This window comes from Lolium rigidum, chromosome 5 (assembly GCF_022539505.1).
Source record: "Lolium rigidum isolate FL_2022 chromosome 5, APGP_CSIRO_Lrig_0.1, whole genome shotgun sequence".
In the NCBI taxonomy this organism is placed as follows: Eukaryota; Viridiplantae; Streptophyta; class Magnoliopsida; order Poales; family Poaceae; genus Lolium; species Lolium rigidum.
This window is the reverse complement of record NC_061512.1, coordinates 110,256,937-110,269,109: the sequence shown is the minus strand read 5'-3', so window position 1 is coordinate 110,269,109 and position 12,173 is coordinate 110,256,937. Positions and strand designations below refer to the sequence as shown.

Below are 12,173 nucleotides of genomic sequence, written 5' to 3'. Positions count from 1 at the left end.
GACACACCAAAAATTATGCCCTCGCAACATTTCCTGCCACCAAATATGAATATAAATGAACTATAAGTTTATTCCACACACTTCCAACACACTAAAAATTATGCCCTCGCATTTGCGAGCGCCACCTTGCTAGTTATGTAATAAAAATAAAATAGAGGTGTCACGTTAATCCACATCATCAAAATTACAGTTACATCTGCAATCTACAGTTAGAATTTAACAATCGATTGCGTAACTTTATCGTCAAGTCGCGAACACTATGCAAATAATACTTATACTTTGGATTCACCCGGCACGAGGTAAATTGGTCACCACACAAAGCAGTGCCAAGATAAGAAGAAAAAAGGATATGCTTAGATGAAGCACCCTGCACAATAAGAATTGTACAGAAACACAACCAAACGTTTTGTTGCCCCAGTAAACCTCAACAGTCAAGTAGTCAACATACATGCAAACGTACCAATATTTTCCTTTCCTTCCATGCGTGGCCACGTACAAAGGAGGATAAGAAGCAAAACTAATTCCGATCATAGCAAGGATGAAATTAAAATATATTCACCATACTACTAACAATTCAAATAATGTTGTAAGACAATCATTCACATGTTTTCTATTTGGTTTCATGCATACACTGCCATCTAGAATTTTCACAATCTTGGCCACGTAAAATACTCGAGATAAGACGTGTCTAAATATATTTAAATATATCTATCTTTTATATGTGAAAAACAATATACAAATATTTAATATAACCACCACGTTAAGCCACATCATTGTGTAAGTACAAAATTATGTGTGGATTTTGTACACGCACGCATGGGTGTGGGTGTGTTCTAGACCGTCAATTTATTCTTCCAGATTTCCGCTTGTCTTGATAGATGAAAATATTATTTTGTCTCTCCTCATTTTATCCGAATCTCAAAGCAAAACGGACGGTGATAGAAACACCCACACATTCAAAACAAAAAAGTACAAAAGTATTTCATGTTGGATCCAAGATTGGTGGCTAGGATTTAACCAAAAAATATTAGTTATGTCATTCAGTAATCTGGTTTCACATGTTCAATAATAAAAAAAATATACAAATGTTTAATAGAGCCACCACGTTAAGCAACATCATTTAAAAATTTGATAGTTTGATCTAGAATTGTGGCTAGGATTTAAGAGAGATTATAGTAACGTAATTTAGTAATATGTTTTTTTCACATGTTCAATATTGAAGCTACTTATCAATTATAAAAGTAATAGATATAATGTGGAATCTATTATATAAAACGAACTAATATGACATGCAATTTTTTTTGGTCAATTCTATATATCAACATAGCACTCTGTATGCGCTCTCTAGAAATATTAGAAAATATAGTAATAAGAGTACTTGTCATTTTAAAGAGAGATCATAATTTGTATCCAATATTATGCTTATAATGCAAATCTATCTATCTATTATATACTCAAAATACTAAATTCAATATACAGATCTTTAACACAGTCAGAACGTTATACCACACCATCAGTATTATTTTAACTAAATCTCAAAAAAATATTATTTTTAACTGTTAGATCTATAATTTTAGTAGGGAATATTTAAAAAATTACATATATTTTGTGAGAATAAATTAGGTCATATTTGACACGTACATGTCCCCGTCCCGTAGGAAAAACTAAAAGGAGTCGAGAGGCTTCCTAAAAAAAGAGTGTGGAGGCAATGATTACTTATAGCATCAGTCTCCAACTTTTTTTTAGCCTCAACCCCTGTTTTATAAATTACAGGGATATTCACACCCGCAGGTGGATCTACTAGCCAAACTAATCGGTCAATGTCACTGTGAACAGCAAACCTTTTGGATGAACAATCCAAGTGAACCAACGAGGAGGAGAAGATAGTCCGACTACACCTAATTGACGTTATGTCTAGACTCTACATCCTCTACGCGTTTAACTTGAAGTAATCATGTGATTTTTATGATATTATTTTGCATGGGAGAAATTTTAACTTGTGCTAGTGACCTAGTGTAGCCACACCCGTCCTCCAATAGATTCTAGACACAACAATATATGAAGGCATACATTTCCTTCTTGGTCGAGTCATGGTGGAGTTAGTTTCACATTTTAAAAAAAGCTGATCATGGTCAGTCGGAACTAAGAGAGTGCATGACTGTTGATAGTGTGACTGGAAAAAAATTCGAGTATCAGCGAGCTGGTGGTTTATGGTACTTTGGGAAAAGTCATGAACTGATGCTGGTGAGAATGATGTGCGTGGTGCTTTGGGCATAACTATTGAACTTATGCAAGTGAAAGCGATGGCTGAGAAAAAGATAGTTTCACACCCTATACTTGGTGTGCTTGTGGTCGCAACTGTGACTAGTTGCTTTGCTCTATTGTGCCCTAGGTCTAGTTTGCTTAAGTTGTTTTCCCTTTGTGAGATGTTTTGTGTAGATTCCTCTGATTGAAGTTCATCGCTTACCATGCAAAATGTTCTACAACGAATTGTTTAAATATTAATGTAATACGATGGAACAACAAATTATATATCCAAATAGGAAGGCAGCGACCAGTTAAACTTTCACATGAATATACATTAGGATACTAGAAACCACATAACACGTCTAAAACTCTATCTCCCAACTACAACAGATATGGTCATATCATTAATACTACATGACTCAGTAGTGGTGGACGGCTCTTCATTTCCTACCCTAACATTGAAGTACGCCGGTTGCATGGGCTCAGCAAGGATCATAGTGTCACTACTCAGCATTGATTTAACATCTGTCATGGTTGGTCGATCTTCTGCATTCTCTTGTACACACAACAAGGCTATGTTAATGTACCTCATCATCTTCACCAAGTTAATTTTGGGAAGCAATGTTGCATCAACGATATCAGCCCACCTTCCTTCTTCCCACAATTGCCACGCCTGTTTGCAATTTTGAGGTTGTATTATATCATCGAGTTTGTAAAAAATGTAGGGTGCATGGAAAATTAAAGAAAAAACATGTTTAAATTCTTATGTGTATGTTCATGATCTCACATATCCAAGAAGGTTGATGAAATCTCCACATTGTTTGCTTCCCGAATTCCGTATCCCGCTAAGTATCTCGAACATAATAACACCAAAGCTGAAGACATCGGATTTAATAGAGAAGATGCCCTCTGAAGCATACTCAGGCGCCATATAGCCACTAAAATGATATATGATAAATGTCAAAATTATTTTATATACTGATTTTATAATATAAATATTTATAGTAGAAATTTCTGAAACTTACTATGTACCAACCACTCTTCTTGTGATGTTTCCTTCATTGTTATTTGAGGTGAATATTTTTGCTAGCCCAAAGTCTGAAATCTTTGGATTCATTTCGTTGTCCAAGAGAATATTGCTTGGTTTAAGATCTCGATGTATGACACGCAGACGGGAGTGCTTATGTAGGTAAAGAAGTCCATGCGATATTCCTTCAATTATTGCTATGATATTGGACCAATCTAGTAAAGCTCTTGTCTTTTCATCTGCACATTTTCAGTTATATAGTAATGTAACAGAAGAAAAAAGGATGCAAAATGATGAAGTACAAGTCAGTTGCCGAGGGAGTACACTATACTAATGGGTCTAACAGAAACAAAATGTCTGGGTCAATCCTTAGCAATTCTGATGTGCTGATAAAAAGTATGTAGATTCAGTTCAGAAATGCAAATACCAAAGATGAAGAAATCCAAGCTTTTGTTTGGCAAGTATTCATAAACCAATATTTTCTCCTCTTCCTGAGAGCAACATCCCATGAGCCTAACCAAATTACTATGCTGGAGTTTGGCTATGAGTTGGACTTCATTTTTGAACTCTGTGAAACCTTGTCCTGAATGTGAAGCAAGTCTCTTCACTGCTATATCCAATCCATCAGGAAGCTTGCCCTGGGAAAAAAAATGTTTTCAAAAGTAAGGCTCTTCCAGTTCGCACCCAAATCCTCTAGGTTGGGGCTTCGCTTCCCCTTAACAAAAAATATCAGGTAGGTTGGTCATAAGAACCTAGTCTTATTAATTGATTCAGTTGATAATAACTATAATCCATTAAATCATGTTAGCAGCCTAAAGTAGTTCCTAATAAAATATAAACATAACACAGACACACATACACTAATTTACCTTGTAGACAGCACCAAATCCACCTTGTCCAAGTTTGTTTTCTTCTGAAAAATTATTTGTCGCCTCTAGTAGCTGTTCAAAGTCAAACACGGAGAAGTCTGAATTTTTTCCTTGCCAAACTAGTTGTTCCTCTCGTGCCGAATCCTCAAAACGCCTTGATCCTTGTAGTCTCAGCACTTTGCCTGAATATATGATTGAGGCCATGTGTAATTTCTCTTGAATCATAGTTACATTATCTTGATATAGAAGTACGAGTATATTAGTTGGAGGTGGATATTGGAATCAGAAACAAATTAGCATACCTTTTCTTTGCTTCTTGAGCCGACGAGAGTATAAGAAGACGCACAGAAATGTTACTGCAGCTAGAGGAACTAGAACTATGGGAATTGCCCACAGCTTGCTCATACGCCCTGACATATATGGTAACCAAGCGTGAAAATAATGATGATAAGGCAGAAATTGCAATCAGAAGTCAGGTTAACGGATTTACTCTTGTGTTCACTCGGAATCGGAGGTAGTGGCGACGGCGGCCCGAGAATTAGCATGGGTTGGCCTTGGTAGAACTGCGACGCATCGTATCTGAAATTACACCGTATAAAACTCATCTGCCCACCCATGCGAAGGGCCATGGTGGAGTTGACCATGCCGAGGAGGCGACGGAGGCACGCCAGACAGTCGCCGGCGGATAGGTCCGGCGTGCACTGCGCCAGGGAGTACACCTTCGGAAAGTTGGTGCCGCTGTCCACGACCCCCGTGGCGAACCGCCTCGGTGCTGCACTGGCCTTCTCCACGGTCCCCAGCAGCAGGTCGTGGATGAGGCCAGCGATGAGGGGCACGTCGCCGGTGACGTTCTTGACGTTCCATCTTTCCAAGCGCAGAACACCGTCGTCGATTTCGCCAAGGATGTCGGTGGCGTTGTAGACGATGGTGCAGTCGGCGTAGTAGAAGCCGGCCCCGTAGCACTGCACGCCAGGTGGCGTAGCGTTGGAGATGATTTCGAACTTGTTGGCGATGCAGTTGGCACAGGTGGAGTCATCGAGGATGTCACCGCGGCAGAGGGCGAGCGCGTAGACAACGTCGGGAGCCTGGCCGACGATGGCGGTGGCGAAGTGTACCGGGGATGAGGAGGTTTTGTTGGGGAGGGTGGCGGCCACGGCCTTGACGTTGTCGCAGAATACGGCGAACTGGGCGGCCGCCTGGAAGGGCGTGAGGCTGCTCAGTAGGAGCAGCAGAATGATCGCCATATGGCTAGAAGTGCTTCTTGTTCTTCTTCTCGCATTCAAGATGATAACTCGGTTACTGCCTTTATCTAGGTCTATCACCAGACCACCATCCCTCACCTGTAATTTCATTTTATCGAAACTTTTTTTTCAGGTGATTTCTTCCCTGGTCAACATATGAAACGATCAAGCATAACCAAGCATGCTTAATTTCTCGAATCATTCTTGACCTCACGTGGTCTTCGGTAAGTCGCATGCCATCTAGCTAGGGTAGAACAGTTCGGTGGATTTTCTTCGTTTTTCTTTCGAATCAAAACTAAAACGCGCTTCTATTTTGTCAGGAGCTTTGATATTTTCTTCTTTAGCAATGTTATCTGCACAAGTTTTTCCATTTGTCTTTGTAAGTATGTTCCTGGCCGTCCGATATAAGCAAGTTTTTCCAGTTCCATCTTTCAGAATGGACCAATGCTAGCATCGTCCGGTGTCGATCACTTTCCTGTGAACAACACATGTACTAGCAACAAATAATTTCCACACAACGTCTTGACTAGGGCACTGTGAATTGCAAAGAAACCATTTGGCGTGACGTGGCCACGACAACTAATTATGTGTTCGTCTCTAGCGCCGGAGCTGGTGGTTCCACCATACAATCTTAATGCTAGCATCGTCCGGTGTCGATCACTTTCCTGTGAACAACACATGTACTAGCAACAAATAATTTCCACAGAACGGCTTGACTAGGGCACTGTGAATTGCAAAGAAACCATTTGGCGTGGCGTGGCCACGACAACTAATTATGTGTTCGTCTCTAGCGCCGGAGCTGGTGGTTCCACCATACAATCTTAATCAGTCACCATCCTGATCGATTCGTCGCATACTAGTTAATACTAGATCTTTTTTTTTCTTTTCAAATGGTCCCTTTGCAAGTATAGGTTTATTTTTGTTTTCAATTAGCTCACCGATCGTACCGCTCGGTTTTACAAGTATAGGTTTAACTAGCTAGGTGGTCGCAAGGTACGTGTTGTCTCCAACCATGTCAAGAAATTTCAGTAGGTGTTATTAAATTTTGATTGTTTGTTTGGGAGACCGTATCTGAATTTCATGCTCTGCGATACTCCAGAGGTAGTTGATCTCGTATTTTAGTTTTTTAAAAAGGTTAAGTGCACTTTTAGTGATCCCTCAAATGTTACAGAAGTTTAACTTTAGTACCTCGTCTTTATTTTGGTCTAATCGTGCCCTCAAACACTTAATAAATTCTAATTATTGTCTCTAACAACAGTTTATTGATGACTGATTGGTTTCTGGACGGATTAAACCATGTAACATAAGCTCATCTAGCTTGGGGTTTGGTCATGGAATTAGAATTACGCTTGTTCGACGGCACAATCACGATCAGTATCTTGTTTATCGTAGGAACCCTAGCTCTTGTGCCGAATATCTCGCGGCGGCAATTTCACTTCAATGGATTGTATGTGCAAACTGAACCTTGGTTAACAGTCCAACCCGAATTGCCTCCCTAGGGTGACCTGCGCGGAGAGCCTCTCATCCACATTAAACTCCCTTGCAGAGAGGAGGTGCTCCAGGTGCTAAGCAGCGCACCTGTGTGCGGCGGCACGGCCCCTCGTAAGGTGTGGAGGCCCTCGCCGACGCATGGCGTTGACGCTAAGGCTCCAAATGACCAACGCACCAGAGCAGTAACCGTCGTCAAAGGTGAGGCCCATAGATCGGAAGAGCCATGCTTGAACACGAAAAGCGACTGGATACCGGGACACACAACTCCACGCGTCCTCCGCTGGTACTACTGTGTTGCACCACCGTAGTGAAGAGAGAGAGAGAGAGAGAGAGAGAGAGAGAGAGAGAGAGAGAGAGAGAGAGAGAGAGAGAGAGAGAGAGAGAGAGAGAGAGAGAGAGCTTATTCTAACTTTAAGATATAGCCGCCGCCTCACCATCTTGAATTGAAAAAAAAAACTAAACACGGAACAGGAACCGTCTCGCCAGCGAGGGGTTGTGGTTCACCGCACACCTCTAAGGCCCCAAGGCGCCCAGAGGCGGAGCGGACCGACAGCTTCGTCGGTGAGAGGGGCGGAACCCTAGATGGATTTTACAGTTGCCTCACAATCGCCTCTGTCCCCTATCTTGTACGTACCAGTCATGTGCTGAAAAATGATAATTGGACCTTCTTCAAGCAGGTTTAAACCAAAATAGAGTTGAGGGGTTAAAGTTGGCCATTCGCAACAACTGAGGGACCAAAATGCACGTAACCTTCTAAAAATGTATTTTAGTTTCCTTGCCCGCCAATATCATGACGTAATGTTTGGTGGTGTGATCAAGGATAATTACAGCGGAAAGAATTTTTGGAGACTCTTGCAAAATTCAGTACATTACAAAATTAGGATCCAATGCTGCCCAGGTGTCACTTCTCAGTGTACAACACATTAAATGGTAATTTCTTTGCAACGTCTTGACTAGGGCACTCATTAATTGTGAAGAAATAATCTATAATGATGTGACCAGCAACTAACTATGTGTTTGTCTCTAGTCCCTGAGGTCAGGACCGGCCATCCCCAGATAATGACAAAGAAGCGACCAAAGACCTTGGAAAGGAATGTTGGAAGAATTTTGTCCACGGCACGAATACAATCGCCAGATCCTCCAATTGCCACTGGCAAACAAGTGATCACACCAGGAGTTGAGTGGTGGGGCCGTGCCTGAGGGCTTCGACAGGATGGTGGTCACGATGTTGCTGGCCGCCGGTGGTCCTTGAAGTAGCCCTTGCCGTTCTGCTCCGTCTCCAGGCCCAAAACCCTGCAGAGCAAGTAGGGGAACGCGGTTTTCAGAAACGATCTTGTAACGCGGCATGGATTCAGGTGATTCGGAACAAGGACGCAAGGCGCGTGCGTACCCAACCAAGCTGAAAGTGTGGATGTCCGTGGTCTCGTGCTTGCCGGTGAGATGAGACAGCGCTCGTTGCCCTCGCCGTATGTGGTGATGTGCTTGTTGTGCCTCAGGTTGAGCTTCTGGATGGCAGCCACGATGGCTTCGAACGAACCCACCGTCTTTCCTCATCGACTCAGTACTGAATGCAACCCAGCAGCAATCAGCAGAGTAACACATTAAGATGAACAAAACGCCTCAAGGCTCAAGCAATTCAAGAATCTTGATGTTACCTGTAGTTTGTGTGGGCACCAGCACCGTTCAAGTCTAGTGGGATGGGCTTCAGGTCGACTCCGGGTCTCCAGCAATCTCAAGTGATCCTCTGAAGAAAGTGGGAGGATAACATTCAGTCACAAGGATATGATGACAATAAGATCATATGGGTAAGCAGGTGTCTCAAGGGGAGAATGAGGACCTGCTACTCACTTTCACGCCTGCGGAATTGGATGAGGTGCTGGCAGAGATGAAACCAGACTCGGCACCTGGACCGGACGGGCTTCCGGTGGCATTTTTTAAGAGGTTCTGGGAGAGCCTTAAAGGACCTATCCTCAACATCCTGAATGATTTTGCTCTGGGGAGAGTTGACATTGCACGCCTTAACTATGGTATTATCTCGTTGATCCCGAAGGTTAGAGGGGCGGATGAGATCAGACACTACAGACCAATTGCGCTCATTAACGTGATTTTCAAATTTGTAGCCAAAGCTTATGCGACTAGATTGACCCCGATTGCTCATAGGACGATTGACAGAAGTCAGACGGCTTTCATTAGAGGTCGGTGCTTGCACGAGGGGGTGCTAGCATTGCATGAGATTGCTCATGAGCTACGTGTTAAAAAGCTCAAGGGCCTGTTGCTGAAGTTGGATTTCGAGAAAGCCTATGACCGAGTGAACTGGGAGTTCCTCCGTGAGGTCCTGCTGAGAAAGGGCTTCTCAGCCGGGATGGTTCATAGGTTGATGCAACTGGTTTCGGGTGGGCAGACGGCGATTAACATCAATGGTGAGGTTGGACAATACTTCCGGAATGCACGGGGAGTGCGGCAGGGAGACCCCCTGTCCCCCATTCTCTTTGACTTCATGGTGGATGCCCTGGCAGCTATCCTAACCAGGGCCAAGGAGAGTGGGCACATTCAGGGGGTTGTGCCCCACCTGATTCCAGGGGGAATCACACATCTACAATACGCTGACGACACGATGATCATGATTGAGCCCTCGGAGATTGGGATTGCGAACCTGAAGCTACTCCTTCTTTGCTTCGAGAACATGTCGGGTCTCAAGATCAACTTCACAAAAAGTGAAGCGATTGTCACAGGGGTTGACGATGCGGAGAGGCGTAGGATAGCGGACTTGCTTAATTGCAACCTTGGGAACCTGCCAATGTCTTACCTGGGCCTTCCGGTTTCGGACAAGGCGCTATCGGTGTCTGACTGGTACTTCCTGACGGAAAAAGTGGGTCATAGGGTTGACCCATGGCAGGGACTTTTTCTGGCATCGGCTGGGAGGCTTGAACTGACTAACTCATGTCTGTCGAGCCTACCGATGTTCGCGATGGGGATCTATCTTCTCCACGAGGCGACACATGGGGAAATGAATAAGTCCAGAGCCCGCTTCTTTTGGGAGGGAGCTGGGAACAAGAGGAAGTACCATATGGTAGACTGGGCGACGGTGTGCAAACCCAAGGAGTTGGGAGGATTGGGAATCCTAAACACGAAACTGATGAACATCTCGCTGATGTTGAAGTGGATTTGGAAGCTCTACCAGGGAGCGGAGGGTCTATGGGCAGACCTGCTCCGGGCCAAATACCTGGGTGGGAATGATATTTTCTCCCCACTTGTGCCGACGAAGGGATCCCAGTTCTGGAATGCCATACAGAAGATCAAGTGGTACTTCAAGCTGGGAGCGAGACACAAGGTTGCGGACGGGAGACGCACGTACTTCTGGCTCGATTGGTGGACGGGGAAGGGTCCCCTGAGGCTCCTGTTCCCTCGCCTTTTCCAATGCTGTGACAACCACTTTGCCACAGTTGCGGGAGTGAGGGATGCCAATGGGTGGCACATCAGGGTTAGGAGGACCTTCGATGCAGCGGAGGTGGTGGAATGGGAGAACCTATGTAGGATCTTTGACCTCCACCCTTTCTCGACCGGGGAGGATGAGGTTTCCTGGGCCCTTGAGCCGTCGGGATGCTTCTCCACCAAGTCCATCTACGGGCGCCTGTCGCAAGGGGCGGTGGTGACGCACTTCAAAGAGGTTTGGAAGACGAGAGTTCCGCCCAGGATTAGAGTGTTCCTGTGGCAGCTCATCAGGGACCGCCTTCCGTCTGGGGTGCAGGTGGCTAAGAGGAATGGCCCGACGGCCGGGGCATGCGCTGTCTGTGGGGAGGACGAGGATTGTAACCATATTTTCTTCTCATGCCACCTTGCCAAACTGGCATGGGCGGGAGCAAGGGAGCTCCTGCAGTGTAGGATCGGAACCCGGCGAGGGCTGGGCAGTTCATCGCTCTAGCTCGAGTCTTTCGGGGTCCTTACGTAGGCTAGCTTGGTTCACCTTCGCGGCCCAATGTTGGGCGCTTTGGAATATTAGGAACAAACTAGCTATGGAAGGAAAGCTTATTAGTAACCCCGCTGATGTTTTCTTCCACATGCACTCCTATATGCAGCGCTGGAGGGTTCTGGTCAGACAGAGGGACCGTGCGACTCTGGACGTGGTGATGGAAGGGGTTAGGAGGCTCCAGACGACGACGCGTGCACAAGACGAATGAAGACTGGTCTACCCGAGCTCGGTGGTGCCTTGTGTGTGTGTGCGTTGGCCTCTTGTATCGTGTTAGCTGATGATGTGTGGACTTGAGATGTGACTGGTGTTGGTTCCAGGAACCTGCGTGTATGCTATTCGAACTATGTGGTTGCCGTATGGCTTTATATATATAAAGCCGGGCCGATGGCCTTATGTTTAAAAAGATCATATGGGTATGGCTATTTCAGATCATCTTCCAGATTGAATGATATTGATACCTCAAGAATGTAGCAAGCAACCAACATGTCACCAGCAGAAACGCCAACTCTTCTGCGTCAAAGAAAAAAATGCCAACACTCGGGCCATCTTGGAACTCTCACTGAAAAGTGGTCATAATTTTTTACCATTGTCAAAAGACAGGATTTTACAAAGAATAGTAATTTATCTCACCTGTCCTAGGATGATCTCGCGGTTGGTGCCACTGATGTTACCGGCAAAGAGGCAGCAATACTAAGGACCCTACACAACACAGTTGAGATCAGTAGGGTTGATTATATACTTAATCCCAAAAGTCAATCGATAAAACGTAGAAATGAGTACCTGAGAACCAGTGAACCCACCAACGGGCCAGCCGAGAGGTCGGTTGATACCCGTCTCTAGGAGGGTGTGCTCCTGCTCAACACCACACTGGAAGAATATCCATGAGAAGGTAGCAGATGCCTGCTCATCGCCGGAACACATTGTGATAAATCTTTGAAGCTGAGACAATGAACAGTTGCTGGAATCCTTCTCAGCCTGGATTGGTTTCCTCCACTATCTCACATATTGTTCAGTTAGCTAGTTTGGATTGGAAGCGCGTAATGAACTTGGACGAAAATTCTCCATCCAGGTAGTAAATCTGACCCATAACACTCTCTACAGATAGCTCCTGCAGGCATGAAAGAGCTATATATATGCATCTGGTTGAACCGCTGGGAAGTTTGGTAGTTTGGTGCACATTTTTGTTGTGTGATGTAAATGCATGAGGTTTTGATGTCCATGTGCAGTTAGCATGAGCCAATAAAAGTGTAATCTTATGTGCCTTAAAGCATGCCTATCTTGCCTTTATCGTGAGATTCTCCATTGTTTCCAGCTCCAGGCAGATCACG

The 12,173-nt window shown here is 44.5% G+C and overlaps 1 protein-coding gene and 1 pseudogene across 1 annotated transcript; both read right to left on the bottom strand.

Annotated features, from left to right (window-relative positions):
- Positions 1-2,532: 2,532 nt before the first annotated feature.
- Positions 2,533-5,439, bottom strand: LOC124658201 (cysteine-rich receptor-like protein kinase 4). Its single transcript, XM_047196607.1, has 7 exons — positions 4,634-5,439; positions 4,446-4,553; positions 4,144-4,325; positions 3,702-3,912; positions 3,273-3,513; positions 3,035-3,185; positions 2,533-2,920 (listed from the first exon to the last, which is right to left on the bottom strand). The coding sequence occupies exons 1-7, from the start codon at positions 5,385-5,387 to the stop codon at positions 2,618-2,620; spliced, it is 1,950 nt and encodes a 649-aa protein (XP_047052563.1). The 5' UTR covers positions 5,388-5,439; the 3' UTR covers positions 2,533-2,617.
- Positions 5,440-8,095: 2,656 nt separating this feature from the next.
- LOC124656260 lies at positions 8,096-11,766 on the bottom strand (annotated as a pseudogene).
- Between the last annotated feature and the right edge of the window lie 407 nt (positions 11,767-12,173).